Here is a 24,855-nt window from a genome sequence, read left to right on the forward strand (position 1 = left end):
CTTTTTAAAACTCCTTTAATGGAAAATGGAAACAAAGCCTATGTAAATCAAATGAATGTGAAATTGCAATCAAGCGAGCATAATTTAAAAAGACAGATGGGTTCAGCAGCTTACTGACTCAGTCCTGCTAAAGTATATCAGATTTAACAGCTTCATGATTGGGACTCTCTCTCTCCCCGATGTAATCACACAGTCTATGTTAGAACTGGGAGTGAAGAAGCAAGGACAAGCAGAGATGGGAGCAGAGTTCAGAGCAGCAGCGTGAACAAGTTGGCCTGGAGCTGTGAAACAACTGGAGCCAACAGAAGCTGTAGAATCCAGGCAAGAGCAGATGGGCCCCAGGATGAGGGGGAAAAACAGGCAGGGCTCCCTATCAAGCAAAATTCCCATTTCCCCTGCCTCTCATTTCAGCAGGGGATGTTAGCCAGCAAGCTACTAAAAAATGTCTGGAGGCAGCAACCCTGGGGCCCTCCTCAGATCCACACATTCTTCTCTCAACAGCTTGTTGTGAGAGAGAGAGAGAAACCAGGGAGCCATAAGACATGGCAATGGTGTGCACATTTCCCATTGAGAGAAATCAAAACCAAAATAATTTAGGTCAAACTGACCCAAAATAGATCAAAAATATTTCAGTTTGCTAGGTTACACAGAAATTTTTCCTCTTGGGTCACTTTGACACCAGCTGATGGTGACCTGTGCATGCCCGGTGACGCAGAGAATGTGAAGGTAGGTGTCTCATTGCCCATGAGTCACCCGCTGCAGCATCTTCTTTTCCAATGGCCACAGCACAACATGGGAGATGCTGTCCAGCCATGAAGCCCTGCCCAAGGAGGAGACTCAAAGTATGATGCAGCCAAAATAAAAATTTCCATGAGGCTCTTGGCAGAACCTCAGGCAGATTAAACCGAATATTGAACTGAGTCACACAGTGTGTTGAAATTCTGTTCAATTTTTTGCATGTTTTCCTCAGCTGAAAAAGAAAGGTTTGGGGGGGGTGGGGGTGGGTTGTTTTTGTTTTTTAACACCTAATCCATGTGGCAAATAAGCATTTTCATATTATTTCTAACAAAAAGCAAATTCCCAGCTTTGACCAGCTAATGAACAGGAAAAATGACATAGGAATATGTCCACTCTAGAACCGGGAAACAATGGGAAAGACTTTCCCAAGTTCATGTAAGAAATGGGAAGTCATCTAAAATGAAGACCAAGGCAGTGATTACCCCACATAAGCAAATCAAGTACAGGCAGAAGATCATATTGCTTTCAATAATCTTAGCGACACTCCTGTAGTCCATAGTTCAGGCTAGTATTCATTTGTAGCTTAGAATTTTTCTGAAAATAAGCTTCAAGTCCACTAAAATATGCTTAGACACTAGTACATTTTTATAACTAACAAAATTGGTTGTTAATTTTAAACTTTTGTCTTTTAAAACATGTCAGCATAAACAGCATTGTGACATTCCAGCTTTAATGTTTTCAGCAACTGTCTACCAGATCAGTTTGAAAATGATTTCTTAAAGCATCAGTCCTTTACATTTCTCCCTGTGAGCTGAGTCTCATGGTAGGTTCTTCCCCAATTTAAATATCTTGATATATCAGCTGGTTCAGTCCCTAGAAAACGCATGGTGGTTTCGTCTGTCTCAGAGGAGCACCATAAGCAGTTTGTTATCAAATCTTTCATTTTTAAAAATTTTATTTTGTGCACCATGGCTGTGATTTCCTTCCAAATCCTTCGTATGGAAAACCATTTCTCCCCCCAGCTCTGCTTTGAGCGTGTGCTGAGGAAAGAGATATATTTATTCAGGAGATGCCATTTTAACACAGTCACTTCTCACAGTAAATTTACCTTTTAAAGCAGTACTTCTGCTGAAAAATAGTCTGTTCTAACAAAATTACTTATACTTACTCTTGGGCCGACTCCTCCAGTAGGTCCAGGTGGTCCTACTTCTCCCTAAAAGAAATCAGGACTTCAATAATCTTGATGCCAAGTTTAGCTTTAAAAAAAGAAAACCTGCAGATAACTGTATTTATTATAGAATCTTAAATTTGCTTCATATGTGTTTGTATGAGTCCAAGTCTGATAGAAACGCTATAAGAGAGACTAATCTGATTTCAGACAAATTCATTAGCCAGAAAGCCATGCCCTGTGTAGCCACCAGATGCAGCCAGAAAGGCTGTGAAACTGTCGGTATACCTATCATTATAGCAATATTTTCACAATTTTGAGCAGGGAGAGACTCAGCAATGATGGGTCAACCTCTCTATCTGCTATGCAGTTAACTCCCTTCTAGCAACATTTGACACTTCATGACTATAAAAGCAGTAGGAACATTCCTGCTTTTCTCTTCCATGTTGCTACGGCACATCCACTAAGTTAGCCCAGCCATTTTGCCACGGTTTATCCTTGTCTTTTCTCAGGGATGGAGGGAGGCTGGGGATCAGGCTTGTCAGGTGTGTAAGAGAAGAAATGAGATACTGTGCCTGTGCTGTGCAGTGCACTGATATAATTATGCATGATGGGGAACTGCAGCGTTAACTCTTCAGGGTTCACTCATTACACAGTTATATTAAAGCATGGATTTGTATCAATGCCATGCCAGGATGTCACGCTGTGATCATTTTATGGTTCACTGATCCTCCTCAATATGGAAGATTTTCTCCAGGTTTTGGAGGAAGTGGTACACAACCTTTTCAATTACAAACAATAGGAAACAGAGGAATTAAGAAATTCTATCTGCAGCTTCTTGGCTTCTATCTAAACAGATCATTTTGCCACTGCTAGCTTTTACTCACTCAATATCTGTCATGGAAGCCCATAATTAAGCTACTTAGAAGCCTCGAGGTCTATCCCCAGAATCACTGATTAAATTACTTCTAATGTTAATTACTTTTAGCCTAAGAGACATGAGATTTTATTTTTATGATGATGAATTAAGAATACTCAATAAATTTATAAGATGAAGAGCTGCCTTCCCCCCTCTTCAGTTAATAGGGGTCTAACTGTTTACTTAAGTGTAGCTAGGATACTGTAATTAAATTGATACATGGTTTCCATCTCCATACCACCCCCCCACTCCCTCATCTCCCCAGTTTAACTAAAAGAAACACATCTGACTCTGGACACATATTATCTGAGATTCCACTGAAATAACTAAAAGAAACCACATAAGGGATGCACAGCCCCATAAGGCTGCTAAAACTTCTTTGCAACACCTGCGAAAATGCAAAAGAAACTTGAAACTTTGCATGACACCACCATAAACACCTAACCATTGTTGTCTAACCCTCTTACCCTTCACAACTTTTTCTTTTAAATATAATCTCTTGATTGGATAGTTTTTCCATCTTACCTCAACTCCTTTGGGGCCTTGTGGCCCTGGAGGCCCTCGATCACCCAGAAGTCCCTAAACATCCAAACAAATACAATGAGAACTTATATCAGCTAACAATCAGGTTGGTCTAGTTTCTCTCCTCTTACAAACCTGGACAGAAATGCAAAACAGAGGAATCAGACCTCATTTCTTACCATTGTTCTTAGGATTTCCCTTAGGAAGCCAGGAAAAGGTGCAGCAGAATTTTAATATCTGCTAGAAAACTGAGTATCTTACAAACTTCTATTACATAGATTTTTCTGAAGTTTTTTCCTTCGTCTTTTTGAAAAGGAAATAAGAAAATATTGGAGCTCACAGAAGAACAATTCCTCTTTTTTTTTTGAAGACATAAAGCACATCATCATATTAAGATTAAAGCAGAACCAATATCACTCTTATAGATCTTTGATTTAGGTAGTCTTTAGCATAACATGTGATGACAACATTGCAATGGAAATGAACTACAAAGTGAATTTAAATGACTAGCTTGTCTAAAAGTACTTGTGATTTTCAGCCTTTACTTTTCTGTCAGGATTATAATCAGCTTCCCAGAGATAAAGCACTTTATCCTCTGCCAGCTCCGAGTGTTCATGACTGCTCACACCAACGTTTTTAAAACTTTGTTAAAATGACTTTGCAGCTAGCAATGTGTCAAAAATCTTGGTCATCCCAATTACAATGGTAGTAATTGGGAAAAGCACTTCACCTGGCATAGGACAAAAAAAAAAATATCCGTGTAAACGTATTATTAATGTTCTGGGAAAGCTAAGCTTAACAATATCAGATAAAGCAACAAGAACAAAGAAACTGCCCTTTAGGAGGGATATGATTAGCCTCTGAAGAAAGCAACAGTGGGAAAGTTCCAAGTGTAAGCCTTAATAATTGCTTACTAATGAAGCTGAAGTCTAGACAGAAGGTGCAGGCATTGGTCCAGTAACAGTTTACTTAGCACGCAAAGTAAAATGGAACAGAAAACAGAACAGGCCACCTCAAGGTACTGAGTTTCATCAAAGAGCCCATCAGTCTGGGAAAGACTGAGGTGGACTGCTGTTTGACGTACCACCACAAAAGTGACAGGAGGGCTTTTAGTAGCACTGCATAATTAATATTCTTGTGTAGTTAGTCATGAAAATTTTTCATTGACAGAACTGTTGTTTTATTCTAATAGCAAAGCACGTGAGGAGATACGGTTTTCAGTACAAAGTAATTGCACAGTGGAAGTGTTAGCAACAGCCCTATTGTACACATCCTTCCACTGCACTTAATTGGATCCAGAAAAAAGTCCCAGACTGTAAAATGAATATTAAGACTAAATGAAATTTCCACCTCTGTTTTGAGGTTTCAGGCAACAAACCGAAAATGAAGGTAGTCATTAGACATGTGTCAAAGTGTCTAGAAAAAAATGGGGGAGTCAGCAAAAGGGGGTATCCTGTATTTCACATATATAACTTCCCAGTTGACCACCCCTTCCAGAAGTGGTGAAACTCCTAATAGCCACTTCTATTAAATGTGTTATCCAAACAACCATAAATGAGCAGAGGAAGGAAATTCTCAACTACTTCCATGGTACAACACACGTTGGTGGAAAAACTACAGTTGTAGTCAGCATATTCTGACCACCTTTTCCTCTCACTTTTCTTGGTTACAGAGGATAAATTCTTGCAAGAATATCATAGAAAACAAACTAAGTTATTTCAGAACTTCTTAAAAACATTCTTATTCTCTTTTTTTAAATGTTAGTATGCTTTTTTTTTTTTAAATAAGTGGTGGATCAAGATCAAACACCTTCTAAAATATTGTTTCCAAGTCGAGTAATGTGTTGTAGACCATATTATGTAATGAATCCTTTGAACATTATTTTAGAGAGTTCAGATTTGCTGATTACTGCGCTAATTTAAGAAAAATTGACAATGCAGAACTTCTACTGGTATTTAGACGTGGCTGATCACACTCTTAAGCTTAAACTTTCCACCAAGAGGCTAAATCTCTCCCACACCAACTGCTAAAAAATAAAGCTTACCCTGCTTTCTTGGCTTTTAAAGTGGGTATTGCTTCTGAGGAAGCATAAACAAAAACATGAGGAAAAGAGCAGCACAGCGAGACAGTTTTCTAAAAATACAAGCTGGAGGAAATTTTTAAAAACTGCAGTCAACACAAGACAGCTGGGAATCCCAAAAGCCAAACATTTCCAGTGTTATGCAGCCCTTCTCCCTTGGTACTAGGAGCAGTGTAAGAATTTTTCCAGTTTGGTAATCTTACTTCTCAAATGTAAGCCATCAATTCTCCCTGATTAGAGCAGGCTGTCTAAGCTTTTTGTCTCTAAGACCAAATGTGCTGGAGACCACTGAATCTTGTTCAGCTATGTAACTTCTGTTTCAAAGGAATACAGAGTCTTAAACTTTGTAGGCTACCTTTTAGTACTTTTTTGCTGGAATCTGAAAAGGCAATAGATCAGTAATATATGTATTAAACATCAACCTGATTCTAACAAAAACATCTATTTTAACACTTTGGATATAATGTGGAATAATATGATCTCACTTAGTGAAGAAACTGGGCAGCAGGGATTAGATCTTAGTTACATCATTCATGTATCAGCTTGGAGGATTAAATCTGATCTGCAGTTCAAGAACTGTTCTATTTCTCTCCCCTAGACCCTAGACAAAAATCTTGCATCAAAAGTTTTTTTTAAGTGCTCTGGTAATTCAGAAACACAGGACCAACTGCCACTGCAAAGGTCAAATAAAATTCATTCACGTAAAGCTGCTAATATCATACATACATACATACAAACAAGTTAGCAAAGCAATATATCAGAACTAAAGAAAAAGTCCACACCTGTCTCTGAAAATGTATTTTAACTTCTCCACATTTGGCCATATCAGATAATGAGTTCTCAGCCTTCCTAGTAAATTCATGTCTGAGCTATTTTGGGACAAGACTCTTGACACATTTGAAAGATATGAGATGCAGAAAAGATTGGCTATGGCTTTGGCAACTGGATTATTTGAGATATTCTCAAGAATCATTGACTTTGGCATGGAGGGATTGTTACAATCTTCTACATACAAATAAGACTATATCTTTAAACTATTTACTGCTCCCTGTCCTGTGTTTTCTTGAGTAGTCTGCCACAGAATTTCACAACTCTGTTGATAGGAAATCTTGTCACTTCCATTTCTGTTTATTCATGGACAACTTGCATGTTTTGTCCTTGGACCAATGATATTGCTGGTCTTGCACAGTTCTTTTGCCTCACCAATTTCTGCCCTCTGGTTTACTTACACAGCTCAAAAAGGCCCTTGATTTTGGCAGGATAAACAAACTGCCTCTCAGAATACAGTCATTCAAGTATCCTTTTCTGCATCTAGTCCCACTTGATTGAGTCCTTCTGGAATACAAATGCCTAGAACTGTGTGTACTACTTAGATAAAGCCTTCTCATGCTTTTTGCAGCATTAACAAGACAGCTTGCCTCACGTGTTCTAGAATTTCACTTAATTTCTAACCACCTTATTGTGCTTTTATTTCAGAGAGATCTGGCAGTGTCTTTGCTTCTTGCCAGGTGTGAAGCTCTAAGTTTACAGTAGGATTTATTGTTTTAGTTCTAACAGAAGTGGGATGAATTAATACAAAATGCAGTTTGTAAGATCATCTAAAGATGCTCAACTTTGTTCCATATGCAAATTTCATTCCATCATACCTGTGCCTATTTATCAGTGAAAATACGATGTAAGAATAGTCTCAAGGGGGGTGAGCGAGGAACTTAATTGGTACTTGCCTTTCAATAACAAGTAGTCAATCTTTAGATATTATTCAATCATCTTCCTCTGGGTTAATTTCTTACCCACCTGCACTTTTTGTACTAGTCTCTACCTTTTCCATTTTAAACAAAAATTTCCCATATGTGGAATCCAAAGCTTCATTGAAAACTCTATACATGTGAATTATTGCCTAAGCTTGGTCTAAAATATTAGTCTGCTAAAGAATAGAGGCTAAATTAATCTGGCATAGTCACTTTTGGTAGATAAATTTTATCCATTATTATTATTATATCCATTATTTATTCTGGCATGTAAATTTTACCCATTTTTCCATATCTTTAGCTACTATTTCTTTCAAAATTTGTTAAAAAAAAATCTGTATTACTCAGGTGAGATTATAAAGATCTGCATGCATTTGGCATGCATTTTATTTAAATATAGGTGAAATATATGCTACTTTCTAGCTACATAGCATTTTCTCCAAATTTTCTTGCACTTAACTTGCCACTACATGCTTCCATCTAACACAGTAATTACCCTCATAATTGCACGGACAGCTTTAAACATTAGATTAACTTCCTCATGTAAATACCTGAGGCAAAGTACCTGTATTTTGACAGTAAGATTATCTTCTCATAATGCCAGTGTCCATCTCTCAGAGCTTTTCCTCAGATATTTATACTCTTTATTGTTATGACGAATAAGTTTTCATATAGTCTTACCTTAGGACCTTCAGGGCCATTTAATCCAGGTACACCAATATCTCCTGGAAAACCCTAAAGAAATCATATGGACAAATGATTTACAGAGTAGGAATGTTTCCAATGTACTTGTTTTGATTCTGTTCATTCATTTAACAAACCTAAATCACAGAAACAAGAAATAAATTTGTTCTACCAACCCCCAAATGTCAAAATCCATTAAGTTTCCTTGAAAAGACATGGATAAGTGACAGATTTTAGGCAGCTTTCATTAAACTCAATTATGAAGATGTCAGTATGGGTTTAATTTCTCCTTGCATAAGACTTTTTATCCACTAAGCAACATTTGAAATTAAACCATTGGATTGGTCTTGATGCACAAAAAAACCCCACAAAGCAGCCAGCACCAGGTCCTGTACTCATGAATTCAAGTATTTTTTAAAAAAAAAAGCTTAGAGAGCAGCTGAAGCCCTTTAATCCTTGGCCACACATTAAGGACAAGATCACTGCAAGATTAAGAAAAGGGTAGAAAGCCTTTTGTCTCCAGATCAGCAGGTGCTAATCCAGCTCTGGCTGGCACTAACTGAGGGTCACTAGCATGTAGCATTATTCAGAATAAGCCTTTGTGAAATAGTGTGCGGTATAGGTCCAGCTGTTGTTAAAGAAAAAATGAATATGCAAAGGAAATGAATCAACTGAAATTATCACCCCAAACCATCTGGCTGGTAGGCACTGAGTGGGACACCATGAGGATGCCTCTATGTCAGAGGAATCCAGTCCTACTACTAGATTCCTTTAGAAGGAATGAGTGCATTTTAAGGAAACAAAAATGACGCAGCTAACCCTTATACAATACAGTAGTAAATTAAATTTCATAAACATCCAGTGAAGAAATGTAATCTTTATATTTGTAGGATAAAGTAAAGCATTGGTAATTGACTCTCTAGTTAGCACAGGGCTCACTCAGTCATCTGCCAAGATAGTATTTGATTTTGTTATTTTTATCAACTTTTAAATGTCATTAAATCTTGCCTATCTGAAAATAGAAAGACTGCCACTGAAAAGTTCTTCCTCTGAGTAAAATATTTATTACCACATCTGTGCACATCCATCGCCTAACACTAGTGAAAACAAGTTTCTTTCTTCCTTAACAGAAAATCACTGCAGATTAAAAATTATAAATATCATTCTTTGCATGCATACTTTTCCAGTAATGGAAATGAAAGCATCATACACGTTTAGAACAATTTAAAGAACATCTCATAAAGAACTTCCAGCATGAAATTCTCTCTGGCACCCTTCCATACTAATGCAGGCTAATGCATGTCATCATTAAAGCTTCAAGAGTCACTTTTTAGGTTCTCTAAGCGGGAAAGAGGTATTAAAAAAAAAAAAAAAAAAAAAAAAAAAAAGCCTCACTAGGTGGATAATAGTTAACGATACTCTATTCTTCCAGAACAGCTGAGCTTCAAATACAGGTAAGAACCATTTCTAATGATTATTCATAATTAGCTGACATTAATCACAAAAGAACTTACCAGAAAGGTAAAGAGAAATCATAGCAAAGCAAGCAGTTTAAAATAAAATATTATTTCACCCTCAACTACCACATTATAATAAAATTTTAAAAGTATTTAGGGCATCACTGTTCTTATTTATAGGGCTTTCTTCCGTTGGCTTTCTATAACCTGTTCTTAACAGGATGCAGAGAGACTTATAAGTAGAGATTTAGATGGGATGCAAATATTTTTAGGTGTGTTTATATATTAAATAAAAAATAAATGTATAAAACAAAATATGAAACACAATTATGACTTCTTAAAAAAAATCAGTTTTAGCACTTGAATGCTAATGAGTACTAAAACAAACCACTAAAGAGTAAAAAAGAACTGATCTGAGTTTTCAGAATAAGTGGAACAACCCTTACACACAGCATTTCACAAAACATCACGGTGGTAATTTCTGTTTGCCATAAAGCAGTTAACTACTAGCAGAGCTGTGCAACAACTCCAACATGCCTCTAGGTGGCACATCGCATATTATTCACATGTGACCAAGGCACCCAGGCTGATACCTCAAGTATCCACTTAACATCAGCCTAGATTTCTATACAGTTCATAAGAGGATTTTTTAAAAATCCTGACCACACTTATCTACTGAAATACACTGAAGAGTTAGGTCAATTCTTTGGAATTTGCTAACTTGTCCTTTCTTAATTTGAAATTTGCTTATTTACCCACATTAAATAGTTACCAAGGGGTGGGTTGCTTTGTACATCTGTAAATCTTTAACTTTCTAATGTGTGAACAAAGTGCTAAATGCTGACACAGAGACAAATTTCCCTCATGCCAATAAACATTCCAGAAAGCAATCTGTCAAGAAAAATGTCTATTTAGAAAGATTCTTATACTTTCACAAGGGAATATGTCTACTTTATTTATTTATTTGCATAAATACTTCTAGAAGGAAGTCAGTAAGAACTATGAGATGTAAGCGTTGCCAAGCACTATCACAGTTAGAACAATCATGGCCTTTGGAAACGGTCCCATGTCAGGCAAAGTCTTAGGATACAAGAGGGCTACTGGCCTGAGAGCATCAACACCAGCAATGCATTTAAAAGTTTAAAAACTTCATCATTTTTGTCTCTGCTGTAAAGCTAGATCTAGTCTTTTCTTGTAGAGCACTACCACAGAGAAAATGCAGAGGCAATGGCAGTATTAGAACACTATTTCCAAGATGTTCTCACATTAACAATCCACAAGATAACTGTAATAATCCAGGACACAGATAGCCACTTAAGACAATTCCAGAAAATGAACGAACCAGAAAGGAGTTCTTAAAACACCTCAGCAATGGTGTTTGCCATTCAGATTCTGAGTAGTGAAGCGGTATACATTTCTACCTGTATCTGAATTTCCCAAGACTTATTCAGCAGCCAGTTCCTGAAGAAGCTACTCCAGATTAAAAATTCATTATTTTTCCGTAAGTGAAAGGCCAGGAGATCAATGTATAGTTTTCAGCTGCAATGTAATTTTCATCAGAGACTACTCAGAACAAAATATCACCCAATATTATGACTTCTACTAAGGAAGATTCTTATCTTCCAATCAGCCAGATGCCCGGCAGCTGGTATCTTACAAATTATTTTCCAAATCTTACTGCAGATGTGGCCTTTTGCCAGAAAAGCACTTTAGAGTTCACTCAGTTTAATCAAACCAGAGGTGGTGTCAGAAAAACCTGAAGTACCAGCTATCTCAACACAAGTGTGCTTTAACCTTGCTGTGAAAGTGTTGCTTTTTGTGCTGAATACATTTAAACATAAAATTAATATACTTATTGCTGTCCTTTATCTATATAACCTTTAAATAACAAAAAATGCAGAGATCATCAGACTGCTACTATGTCAGGGCATGTCTTTTTGCACTGAAGTAAGTGCCTCAGAGATGAAGGATCTGCAAGAGATGTTGCTTTTCTTTTGTCTGCTTTCCTGTGTGGCTGCTAACATGGAAGCAGAATATCAGAAATGTTTGGAAATTACACTCCATTTCCACTAGGAATTCTCTTACATTTGCAGAATTCCACTCACTCCAAATTGTTTCCACGTGACATTTGCCAGCATTGCTATTAGTCACTGACCCTCATGCCCTCTAGCTCTTCAGCAGCCCTCAATGGGATTGGGACACGAGTGCTGGTGGAAGGGCACCACAGAGCAAAAACCTCTCCAGAGACTGTGATAGTCCCTTCAGTTGCCAAGTTTCCCTGCTCCAATATTATTTCATTCAATCACATGCTGTGTTTCATTTGAATGAGAATACAGAATGAATTTTCAGAAGCAATACTGACTGGATGCAGCTACTGAACTTCAACAAGATACCTTATTAGAGCTTTATTACTAATTATTATCAAATTACAAAATGAAGATTTCTGCATAAAACTACAGTATCTCTAAACAAAGAAAATAAGCTGTGATTTTGTGATTTTCTCAAATAAGAAGTGTTTATTATTCTTCTGAAAGGACACACTATGCTGAGATACATTTCAATTTAAAAAAACCAACAGCTATTTTTTTCTCTACCCAATTTTAGAAATGTCAGTATTCACACAGCTACAGGACTTTGCTCTTTGCCATTTGTACAACTGCATGACATTGTCAATAATGTGCCAAGTACAAAGAGGAAAATATAAGAAAAAAAAGATTTGAAATGAGCTTTCTTCTGTGTGTGCCAATCTAGCCAAAGTTTAATGCCAGCATTTTTAAAGGGCAGAGACATAACTTTAATTTTTTCCTACAAACCTTCAATTCTGATTTTGGAAAGGGTGGAGGAAGGAATCTAACAGTACAAATTACAACTGTACAATTGCAATTTGTCAGAGAACAGAAAAAAGGGCAATCATGGACTATAGCATACAATACAGGAAAGTTTTGCAATTTACTGTTGCTAAGACGTCAGTCAAACGATGCCGATGTTGCTTTGTGCTTTTGTCTAATTGCACATGGGAGATCTGTTCAGCCATGCTCACTGAAACACTAGTGACTGATTTTCTTGTGAGAGACTGAGTCATCAGTTTTCCAAATGTGATGCATCATCCTTTAAAGTCATCTAGTGCATCTATGTATTTATATGCAACGCACATTAGAATCATGGTATTTACAAGTAGTATCCAGTGTAGTCTACATTATACTGTGAGCAAGGCCCTACACCAACCCTTCAAAACACGTCCTTCATAGACCAGCTTGGCTGCCTGATGGCCAAGAAGGTGGCTGGTGATTCCCCTGACTGACCAGCACAGCAGCACCAGCCACCATTCAACATATTAAGGACCAAGTCTTGAAGCATTCTGTAAATCTACAATGTGAAAAATTAACAGCTTTGGTAAGAAAGAACTTCAGCTCAGACCCACTCCAAGGATCAGACAGGATTTCCAGAGGGAGCTTGGCACAGTTTGGTTAGAGCTACACCTGCTTTTTAAACTCTGTTTAACAGTCTCCCTGTCTGCCCTGAAGTCTTCCAGTAGTCAACCCACAACGTGCACCATGAAGAGGTGGTCTGTTGGGCAATCACGGCTCAGAGAGACCTTAGCCACCCGATCAATTGCTTTCATGAGACTCAAAAATCAAGCCCGTCATTCAACATCAACAGCTACTTTTGTGGAACTTTCCAATACATAGAACAACGCTAAGCAGAGAGATGTGTATTTTAAAATTTTGTTCTGACTTATGGTGAAAACAAGCACCAAATGTGGGCATTTCATAAAGAACAGAAATACCAGATCATGTATTTATTTTAAAATATTCAGGCTCAGTTTTGCGTTACAAGTCCTCCAATAATAGTTAAATGACTAATGTCTGAGGAATAGGTCTTCTTTCAGGCATGCTTCTAATGATATAAGTGACAGTGGGGTTAGGCAAAGCCTGAGTACAGAGGAAAGTCATCAGAAACAACACTGTGCATTTTGAACATCAAGTTTTCCTAACTTTAAACCTTAGAAAAGAGACTAGTAACTAACAGTCACTGAAATAATCCTTGTGCAAGAGGAAGTCTGTTCTCTTGCAGGAGGATTATTTCACAGTGCATTGCTTCTACACTGCTAACAACTGTGTGCCCATACAGATCAGACCACGCCCAGACTAAGGCCAGACTAAAAAAGGCAGAAATTTCAAATTTATTTGCAAGACTACTGTTTCTTCCAAGATCAACATGAAAACCCAAGAGCCAAAGCAGTGCAGGTGTTTAAAATAAAATAAAAAAACATTTAAATATTAGCTGACTCTAGGCAGATTCAGAATGTTAGGAGTTAAATAATGCTCTGGTAAAGCAACACAAATCAAGTTTTGTTTATCTGCATGTCCCTTCTTTTCTAGCAAAGTCTCACCACAGCTCTGCCTGAAAAAGGAAAATCTCCAAGATGACAAATTCTATGCAAAGTACCTACGAAGGTCTGTGAAAACAGACTAGGACCTAACAGGCACAGACTGAACTATCATAATCATTCTGAAGAAAATATAGAACACAGGAGGGTCACATGAAAAAGCATTGTTCAACATTATTAAAAAGTCATGGTAAATCAAATATTTCCGCAAAATTAATACATATTTCTTTAAAAAAAAAAAAAAATCAGAAAGACTTATGTCAACTAAATTTATGAAAGGACCAGTTAAAGATTTTGTGCAAAGGCAAGCAGAAAGTATAAGCAATTTCACAATGAGAACAGTTCTTCAGATGTATGCCAGAACATGCAATTAATTCAGCTATAAAATTGTCTTTATTTCTATATTTCCCTCAAGTCATTTGCATGCAAGTTATTTGATGCAGTATTGAAACAGAAGGCTATGTTATCACTGCATTCATGGCATTGTTTGCACAACTTCAAAACATCATGTGATAAAACACGCATTAAAAAGAAATCTTTTTTTTTTTTTAAATTAACAACTCAAAGCAGCCAGTGATTCACTTACAAAATACGTGCCTTTTTGACTGTTTACTATTATTTGAATGTATCCTTTTCCTTTGTAATGCTGTTGCCTTGAGCATGAAACATACCAGCTGAATCCCATGTGAGTACCTTCCTGAAAGAATAAGCTAAGGACTTCAGATCAAAATACTGCACAGATGAAAAAAGTTCTATTGAAGATAATGACTAATGCTCCCTCTGCTCCAGATGAAACCTATTTATAATACTCAGAGCACATCTGAAGGCACATCTGAAGGAAACTATCACCCTCATTCTTGGGGGATAATTAAATGTGATTCGTAGAGCAAAATTTAACTATAAAATATTCTGAATACAAGTGGAGGCCTGTTAAAACCTTGTCTAATTTCATTCACATTAACAATAAGCATTACATACTTCATTGTACACAGTAAACACAGGCATTGTGGGTTAAAAGAGTCAGACCAGCACTTTCCAGTTGTCATACCAATAAAATAAAGCTCTCCAGAAAGCTGAAATTCTGGCTGTTCATTTTTAGATGGATGACAAAGCAGGAAAATGTGTAAACTGATGAAGAATATGCTCCATAAAGTTGTGAGTGGCACGCATTCAGGCACGCGACAGACCCTGGCTCTGCGGCAACATACCTAGAAGAGAATTTGGCTTGACGCTGCAGGACTTCACTGAAAAAAATGCACTCGGCAGCCAACCCTCGTACAGCCACCCAGAGAGCGAGCACGAGACCTCTGTCCCTCTCTCGACTCGCTCCTGCCCATCAGCACTGCTGTTCTCAACTAGAGTCTAGCTATGAGTAGGTGGCTTATTTCAACTCTGATCTGGTGTACCTAGGCTGCACAGCTGCAGAGGAAAGATTTAGGAAGCAATTCACTGCTGACCTGCATACAAAAAGCCAAAAACCCGGGAGGATGAATGAAGCCTGCCAGGCCCGCTCCCACTGTGGTGTGCAGAGATAACTATAGACTTCAGCAGCTGTAGTGCCTGATTTACGGCAGTTTACACAGGAAAAAAATTAGGGATATGACTGCTTATTCTTTATACTGGAAATGAAAGACATACTCAAACGTGTAATTGGAGAGACCAAAGGATCCCCAGTTTCTTATTTCACATGTACCCAAAACAAGCTCAAACATGGGGACAGGGCACATTTATAAACCCCACTGTCTTAGTGTTGGACAAAAGGAGAGAGACACAGTTTGAAGCAGGATCTGACAGGTTCTGCCACTGGGCAGACACAGCCTTGTTCCTCCCGTTCACATCAATGCCCACTAAATCCCAACATGGCCCTTTTTTTTTTTTTTTTTAATAAAATCTTTCCTAAAAGGTATATGGTATAGGTTGCCATGTCCATACCAAATTCAAAGTACTCTTCTTGTAAGACACTAATTCATCACATTCTGTTGTTTCCAGAAACATCAAGAGGAGCATGTAGCATAGGATGTAATGTCTGTTTTCTACATGGGGTCATGGGAAGTCTGACCATTCAGATAATGAAATGGGAACAAGGAAAGCAGCCCTGTCTGACCTCCTAGCTGTCTGTTTTTGGAAGAAGAGACATGATTAGATATATGACAGTAGGCTTTACTTGTAGGAAAATCTGCACTAATTGCTCATATTTCATATATCCAGTTGTGTCTAAATAGCTCCTGGCAACAACAACGAGCTTATTTTTATAAGACAAAGTAACAGGGAGAGTAAGATACAATCTACAGTTTTAAGCTGTTTTTTTTTTTTTTTAAATTTCTTTTATTATAGAACTTCTAGAATTTCCAATTTGTTCAAGATCCTGGTATACTGCTGTCCTAACTCCCTTCTATTTCTGCTATTTTGCCATATGGTGACCATGTTTTTATGAAGTAAAAAAGGCAAAACTTCTTTTACTTTATTTGGATCTGTCTTGTGTGACTAAAGAGAAACATTACTTTATAGTAATATACCTGACATTTTGCAGACAATTATTCAAAGAAAAATACCTGGACACTCAAGCTTTAATTATGTAACATAAAGCACTCTATTTGCCTTGTAATGGCTGAAGTAATTCTGCATCCCTGAGCAAAAGGAAATACTGAGCTTTTCAGACACGAAGTTTTCCCATCCCTATCTGCCCTGAGGGTACTAGCCTATAATTTCCCTACAGGCCCAAAGGCACAGCATGCCTGGGTTGGAATAAGTAACTATGAAGAACTACCAGAATAGGCGCCAGGGTCACCAGGACACAGGCTTCAAGACCAACAATTGGATATTAACCTGCCACAGGTCTCCCTTCCTGGAAGCTATACAAAGAGAAGAGATGATGCAAGGATGTCTTTTGCTAACAGTGAAGAGGCTCACAAAATCTAAAATCCTGAGCCACAGAGGGAGGCAGCTGTGGGCAGCATGCACAGGCTTTGTGCCTTTTTCATTCTAACTGAAGGGCATGAAAATATTTTCCCCCCATTGACTAAAACATATTGGCTTATTCTGAAAAAACCATCTTGTGTTGCTACAACACATTTCCCAGTGAGTTTTCTCTCAATGAGGGCTCATCTCCAATAAGAAAGTGTGTTCTTTAGGATTTAGAGGAGCTATAACAACAAAGTAATAAAACCCAATAATTTGTTCTTTGAGGATCAGAGGCCTTGGGCTCCCTCTTAAAAAAGGTAGGAATATAGAGCCTTGGTTTGAGGAGATATGCTCCCAGACTTACTGTATCTTGTAAGGCCAGAGCAGCCATCATTGCTAATATATATCCTCCAGACATATTTAAAACAAATAAACAAACATCCATTGGAGGAGGCTAATTAAAAAGAAAAATCTGCATTTTTTGCATTCGTTTCTCCAGCAAATACATGTGTGTATGTGTACGTCTTTCCTGTACAGTCCACAACATTTTTTCCTGTAGCCCATGGTATAAATGCCAAAAAGCACCAAAATGGAACAATTCAGAGACTGACTTAGTGCCCATGTAGACTTCCATAGTACTATACAGTTCTTAGGCAACCACACTGCTAGATTCAAGTGCTTCGCAATGCTTCCTATGTAACTGGTGTTTATTCTTTGCATTCCTTGCAAATGAAGTTATTTTATAAGAGATAAATATGCAACCAGGCTTCGAAAATCCCATTTGTAAGCATGCTGTAGAATTCATGAATGGAAGTGTGCCTGAGAAATCATGAAACTCATTCAAGGTGTAATCCATAACATCTGGATTCAAAAGAGAGCAAATCCTAATCACATAGGCAAATGAGGAACTACTTCATATTCAAAGAGCCTGTATATTAATATTTTGCATTAAAAAATTATGAGCTAGAATCTTTTGTACTTTATGGAAGAGAATGAATTCATCGGATATGACTGAATAAAAAGCATTTCCTAATTCAACTAAGACAACAATCTTCTGTGAAGCAAACCCATTTACCTCTTATTTTTGTAATTTAGAACTAAATGACATTCAATTTACCTGTATAAAGCAATTTCTTACCTCAGGTCCTGGAGGACCCATTGGTCCGTGCGATCCAGGATCTCCAATTTTCCCCTTAAAAAAATCCAAACGGTTAGATTTTTGATGATAATTTATGTTTTTAACAACAGACTGTTAAGAAGATTTTAAAAACGTTTATCAAAAAGAAAGCCAAAAAAAGCGTTGAGATGACTTTACCACTAAATAGGAAATTTTATAACTGCCTCTCTTTGGATTAATTAAGACTAGTTCTTCTTCATATCTCTTTGAAGTAACATCAAAAAATGCAAATTAGCTTTAGACAAATAAAACTGGGAGTTTTGGGACAGTCCATATAGTCATATAAAAGAACCTTGAAATATATAGCTGTTTTCACAATAAAAACTACATATTATTTAAAAGTCCAGGAAGTAACTATTATGGATATTGGTTTATGTACTTATATAGTTTAAGTATCCAATCATGGCTGAAGAAATGGCAGTTTTGTGATTAATAATGGTAAAATTAAGTCCTATCCACATGTTATATCGACTCCTTTATATACAAATAGTGACACACCTAAAAAATGACCAAAATATTTCTATAAATTATATCTGTTCTTCCACATTTTTAAAAGTTTGCTGCTGCTACCATAACTAGGTGTTCCTTGACCAAAATTAAAGCCTGACCTAGAAATTTTTTTTTAATTTTTAATGTAAATGATTTTATTATAAGTGTATTCTACAAAGTTAAACATTATATTACATGCAGGACTGAGGTCTCATATCTTAATTTAACGTAAGTCAAGAAGTTGGTCACATTCAGTTTGTGCTTAAAATCCACAACCATTTAGGATTGTGCTAATTCACATGCTTATCTTTAAATGAAAATGCTTATATCTGTAAATGCAAAAAATCCAAGTTTTCCCATCTAAGCTTAAGCAAATTTGTGTAAGTTTTTTGCAGGATTAGTGTTTATATTATAAATTCTCTGGGACAAAGGAAGTATTTTTTATTGAGTCTAAGGGCATATGACACTCATGAGGTCCAAGCAGGTTTATCAGATAGTGGCTTGACTGCACATAAGAAAATTGAGACTGGAGTGATTAATTCTTTAACAGCTTTAAGTAGGCAGCTTTTAATTATACACCAAAAAGAGGCAGGCAGTAGAGCTAAAGACAGGTGAGGAAAAAGCCAGGTAACCCTGTGCCATGCTTTTTCTGCCTCAACATTTACAAACGCAGAAGTGGCAGCACTGCACGGATGCCTTTAAAGTTGCTAAAAATCAGTAAATACTGGAATGCATGACTACTTCCATCCCTGTGAGAAATGACTGGCCATTATTAATGAGATTTCCCACACTCTCTCCAAATCCAGCTAGCCGAAATGGTTGTCTTGGCAGCTCCCAAAGCTCTCAGTGGATTTGTTTCAAACATTACCAACATGTCTATTCCCCTACAAAGTGACTGTCACAGAATACGTAATATCCTAAGCACTCCTGTATTACAATCTGACACATATACTGATCAATGTAATAAAATCTCACACGTTAGGATCTGACTCACTCACTAACCAGTCACTAGAAATAAAAGCAGCTTAGACCTTATTCTTTGCGCATTTTGAATTAGGTAGCTTCTAGTGGATTACATGCAGTGTGATCATAAGATACAAAGAAGTATCAAATATAACAACATATTGTGTTACATTGAGAGCAAAAATCAATGTGTAAACTTACTGGGGGTCCTGGCTTTCCTCTGATCCCTGGGGGTCCTGGTAAACCAAGAGCACCCTGAAAAAAAGAAAGCTATTAAATACACATGAAAATGTATTGTTGTGTTGGAAGCAACAGATAGCTACACTTTCCCACCTGAAACAGGCTTCAAAATAACTCTGCGGGATGAGAAATGTCTTCTAACATTCAACTTTCATCAAAAGAGTTCTCACAGGATGTGCTATTTCAGTGACTTCTGATGTACTAGCCAAATAGGAAAGAAGATACTTAATTTATCTCAGTTTCACAATATGAAGGAGCATGCCAGACCATATGCTGCTGCTAACCACTATTGGTCCAGGTGAGCTGCAGATGAACCTTGAGGTTCAAGGGAAAAATATCTTTTACAACAGTTTCTTAGCAGGTTTCAGATCATACCATAATTCTTTTCTTGTTTGATGTATCTCTGAACACATGGCAGCCAGAATTCTGCCCATGCCCCTTACTTGTCTTTGTTCACTACTTTCCATAACTAAGTTTTAATTAGCACAGCATTTCTTAAAAATATGGTGAGTTAGTGGTATCCAGTAACTTTTACTACTGCATTCTACTTTTATGCAACTGACTTGTTGCATTTTAAGAGACTCAGAAGCCTGATGAAGTTGCTGAAATTGGACAATTTTGTAAAACAATGCAATTATAAATTACCTTGTCTCCCGGGTACCCCTGGTCTCCTGGCTCTCCTGCAAGGCCATGTTCACCCTAAACAATACATTATTTTATACAGACATACATATGTGGTTTTAAATGGGGTAGTTATCAGAATTAGAGAATGAGAAAGATGAATTCAATATTTAGTATCTAAAATTAACACAGATCTTTGAATGACATTGCAAGATGTTGCACTGAAGTACCCCCTCCAGGAAACCCTATAGACACAGCACTGGATATTGTTATGCCCAGTAGTAAGTGCTCTGTCCAGAAGTTTGTCTAAAGTACCAGAATGTGAGACTGAAGTAATTTTAAAAAATAAAAGTCAGAAGAGAAAAGAAATCGAAAGGAAAAAGGCAAGACTTTATTTTGCTCAAGATTTAATGAAATGAGTCTGAAAGAATTATGTATCTCTAAGATAATGGAAATATTTAAATCACCTTATCACCTTTCATTCCAGGCTGTCCTGCACTCCCTGGGAGACCCTATTAAAATTAAAAAAAAAAAAAAAAAAAATTCCAATGTTTGTCTATAATTTGGAAAGGAGCATAGGCACCAGGCTGTGGGATCATTTGGCACTGTACCGTGGGCCCTGGAATTCCTGATGGTCCGCTTGGTCCTGCTGGCCCGATGTCTCCCTGTGAGAGAGCAAGAGAGGTGACGGCATTAAACATCTGATGAAATGGAGTAACTTTAAGACTGGTAGCAGAATGTGGCATTTTCTGCACCACAGAGAGAAACCAAAATCTTTTTCAGGCTAATTTCTTGGGGGAAAAAAGTATCCATATTATAAGCTCTCCACTTTCACAGTTCCTAACCACATCAGCAGAAACACAAGAAACAAAACCTCCCTCTTTTCCTGTAGATTATGTATTCAAGAGAAGATAGCAGTGCATTAGACAATGCAGAATAAGGAAGCTTTCTTTTGTACTGTACTTGCACCTTCGATGACTATTCCCTCTGTCCTTAGGGTCACATGACATCACTACTCTATAAGCATCAAATTTGGGTAAAAGACTTATTCTACCATGTTCAGTGCCATAAAAAGTGACTTTTACTAGGATTTCTGATCTCTCTGACTTCTGCAAGTTAAAAAAGAAAAAGAGATGGGATTCTTCCAAAATACCAAGTGTGCAAACTTAACTTAAGTTCTGACAGGCGTGCTAACTTTTTCTGTTCTCAGGTACCCTCAAAGCCCTTACTACATCTCTCCTTTCTGGGATTTATATGGACAGTTTTATGACTTGAAAAAGAAAAGTGAACCAGAATCTTAAAAGATCAACACAGCAACAGCAATAATATTAATGAAAGATGGTGAGATAAACATAAGAAATGATTTAGCAATAGCTAAAACTATATTACAGAGGGAAAAGTCTGTCTGCTTTCTGTCTATTCTGCCTTGGGGGGGGGGTGGGGAAGGGGAAGGCAGTGTTATACCTCTGTGGCTATGCAACAATTTAGCAACAAATATGAATACAGAAATCTTTTGCCACTTGCTGAGAGTGACATGGAAAAGATGAGATGGACACCTACTGATTTCCAGTTCAGCACATATTCATTATTCTCTAGAGACTCTTTCAGCAATGTTAGCAAAAACATTCTTCTGCAGCCATCATCAGACTCGTGGCCCACTGAAGAAAAAGGAAGACTGATGACTTAGTATCAAAATGGTGCTTGGTAAAGCTCCCAGGAAAATCGCCACTCTATATTGCTTTAGCTTTCCATGACTGCTTAAATGATCTATTCTGTCATGTTAGCTGATGCCAAGATAAATTATTTACATCACTGTCTCTTACTTGTGCTATATGTTCTAGTTCAGCAAGACATTTCTGTATTAATGATACTGTACGTTGAACTGCATACTTATGGTAACAGCAGCATTGGTTGAAAAATCACAGAGGGATACTGAGCTGGGAAATTTAGCTTACAAAAGCAGTGGGAAGAAGTTCCAAAACAGATTCACAAAATTCAGGTTGGTGAAAATCCTGTCACAGTCTCCAGACATATTGGCTGACCAATTAACAGCAAAGAACTGGAACTACACAAAAATAAAACTGAAAAGTGATCTCACTGATAAGAAGAGTGTTGAATTAGTAAGTCAGTTTTTTAAATCTTCCTCCGCCTAAACCAGCCTTGCTATATGTTACCACATGCTTATCAGTTTGGTTAAAACTTACTGATAGAAAACAAAAAGTACTTCAGCTACATAAAGCATACCTTTTCCACCATTTCTATGTGACAAGTGAAACTAAAACCACATTGCTTTTACCTGTCAAAAAGATAAGATACCAGAAAAGGAAAACTAATGCTTCCTAGTATTAGGTGTGTTTTGGTTTTGGTTTTGTTTTTAAGAAAAAAAAAAAATGTAAAAAGAAAAGCCAGCTCTGATAACAGTAGTCGTAAATTTTCTGAAAGTATTCATCTTATTAAAACTCATAATCTTGCAAATCTTGAGAGACTGACTGCTCTGCCAGCCAAAACTCTGACCTTGGCAACAGCTTTGTATATTGAAAAAATCTTGGAAGGAGGGAATTCCTGGGCTCAGCTTGCTAATGCTGCTCACTTTGCTGCTGTTCTCATGAACAAACACAAAAACATAATTAGCTCTTGACACTGCATACAGCTGGGCCGGACAAGCCACTTGAATTAATGCTGTTGGTTTCTGCCAGAATAATATATTTAATCTCATGTTCAATACTGCATCTTGTAATAGTATAATGTGGTCTAATTGACTAAGTATTTTAGAACAAACATTGAGGTCTCTAGTTCTTTACTCAGTTTTGGATGACCACTAGCATCTGCCTGAATAAGGGCCATGTGAAAACAGAGGCCAGGGTGCACAAACCCATTTGGAGAGCAGGTGTAGTCAAGGGACAGGGCTGCACCACACAAGCTGTATTTGGGGATGCTGGGGTCACATGAAATTCCCCTGGGGTCTTGGTGAAATTCTGCTACAGTTTAGAGTGCAACGGTCCCTTGTAAAGAAACTCTGGAACAAAGCACAGCTCTTCCAATTATCTTACTGACTGGGAAAGTGGGAACCAGAGTAACTAATATGGTGTAATGCAGAGACACAGAGGAGCGCATAATAAATTTTACTGATGATGCCTATATACTGTGTTAGTAGCCACAAAAGACTCATGCCACTAGATACTGAAGTCCTCTTTAGCCATGTTCCAACCTTATTTCAAAACCCCAACTAGATTTGCTGATGCTTTGGAAGTTTCCAAAGGGTGTTCAGAAATCTGGAGGAAATGTTGCTGGGCCATCTTCCTCAACTGCAAAATCTTACTGTCCAGTAAGGTCTTATCAACCACAGAGAGTTAACTGCCCCTGAGCAGCAATGCTAATGTGTCTTGGCTAAATAAAAGAAGATACCTTTAAAAACACCGTAATATAGCCGTAAGATCTATTAAGCTGTCAGAAGAATTTACAATGACTGTACCTTTATAGAGCTGCATTTCTACATCATAAGCGCTTGCCCATACCTATTTTTGTTCACACATTTATCATCCCAAGCACTAAACTCTATTAAGACCAGAAGCTCATTTGCAAAAACATTTCTGCCTCCAAAAATGTCATTGTTTTTCAGCATATAAACATATACCTCAGCTACAAACACACAAGGATAGGGATCAAAGGAGCTCTCTGCTCCATAAAAGACCCCTAATTCCTTGCAGTCAAATGGAGCTGCAGCAGATGATGTGAAGTTTCCAACAGTTCTGGGGCCAAACTCTAATTCCAATAAAAGCTGTGAATATCAGTGCACTCCCTGTAAAAGTCCTATTCCAAATTGTCACATTGCAAAACTAAAAAGTATACACAGGAAGAATTAGCTTAGTAATTGTACATAATGAAGAAAGAAATGTCAGTTTCTATGCTTTACTTTCTTGTCTTTACTTTGAATACACATTATGTAGAAGACATGGGCACTTAATCAATGCTCTTACACAGCAGAAACTGTGCAAAAGAGTCCCACATATAAATGGGAGATGGCAGGCCACTCAAATGGAGTTCACAGGAAAAACAATGATTGATTTCATGCTGGTCAAAATCTAAATATGCCATCAATTTTTTTTTTCCCCAAGAAATAGCTCTCATTATGTTTATATTGTGGCTATGTACAGGTGGCAAAGGCTTTGGACTGGTGATCGAAAATAATTTCTATATTTCACAAAAAATTATTGACACTCAGTCTCTCTGTGTAAGTGACTGCAACTCAGCAACATGGCAAATCAAGCTTTGACCATGCAAACATTTGTGCTCATGAATTCTAGGAAGGGCTAAACTGCTGACTAAGTTTTAGCCAAAATAATCAGTAACAGTATCTTTTTAGAAGTGATATATAGGCTTTTTTAAAAACTTCAGATACATTTGTACAATTACCAAGTACTTGAGATAAAATTCCAAAGACAGTCATGTAAGAAAGAAAAGTAAACTGTAATTCAAAGCAAATTTTCAAGAGTGCAACCTCTAGTCTCATGAGTGGTTCAATTGGCTCAAATATGTAAACTGACAAGAATACAATGAGTCACGTTTGCATGATGAAGGCTGGAAGTCACAGAGGTTCCTTGACCAAGCTTGTGTATCTTCAGTATAGCAATGCCATAACAATCCCCATCAGGCAGCAAGGGAATACTTTTTGTTCTGAACATATCATTAAAAAGATAATAATAATAATGGAACTCAGCTGTCATACTTCAAAGGAAAAGTTAGATGACCATCACTGTA

The 24,855-nt window shown here is 37.3% G+C and overlaps 1 protein-coding gene across 1 annotated transcript in view; it reads right to left on the reverse strand.

Moving 5' to 3' along the window:
* COL24A1 (collagen type XXIV alpha 1 chain) overlaps positions 1-24,855 on the reverse strand; it is a gene marked incomplete at both ends in the record, with an annotated part of 153,677 nt that overhangs the window by 73,380 nt on the left and 55,442 nt on the right. Inside the window, 8 exons of the mRNA XM_082311754.1 lie at positions 1,907-1,951; positions 3,351-3,404; positions 7,857-7,910; positions 17,746-17,799; positions 19,438-19,491; positions 20,122-20,175; positions 20,565-20,609; positions 20,709-20,762. Coding sequence (XP_082167880.1) covers positions 1,907-1,951; positions 3,351-3,404; positions 7,857-7,910; positions 17,746-17,799; positions 19,438-19,491; positions 20,122-20,175; positions 20,565-20,609; positions 20,709-20,762 — 414 coding nt within the window. The remainder of the gene's footprint in view (positions 1-1,906; positions 1,952-3,350; positions 3,405-7,856; positions 7,911-17,745; positions 17,800-19,437; positions 19,492-20,121; positions 20,176-20,564; positions 20,610-20,708; positions 20,763-24,855) is intronic.

Source organism: Platalea leucorodia (genome assembly GCF_965183815.1).
Source record: "Platalea leucorodia genome assembly, chromosome: 5".
Classification (NCBI taxonomy): Eukaryota; Metazoa; Chordata; class Aves; order Pelecaniformes; family Threskiornithidae; genus Platalea; species Platalea leucorodia.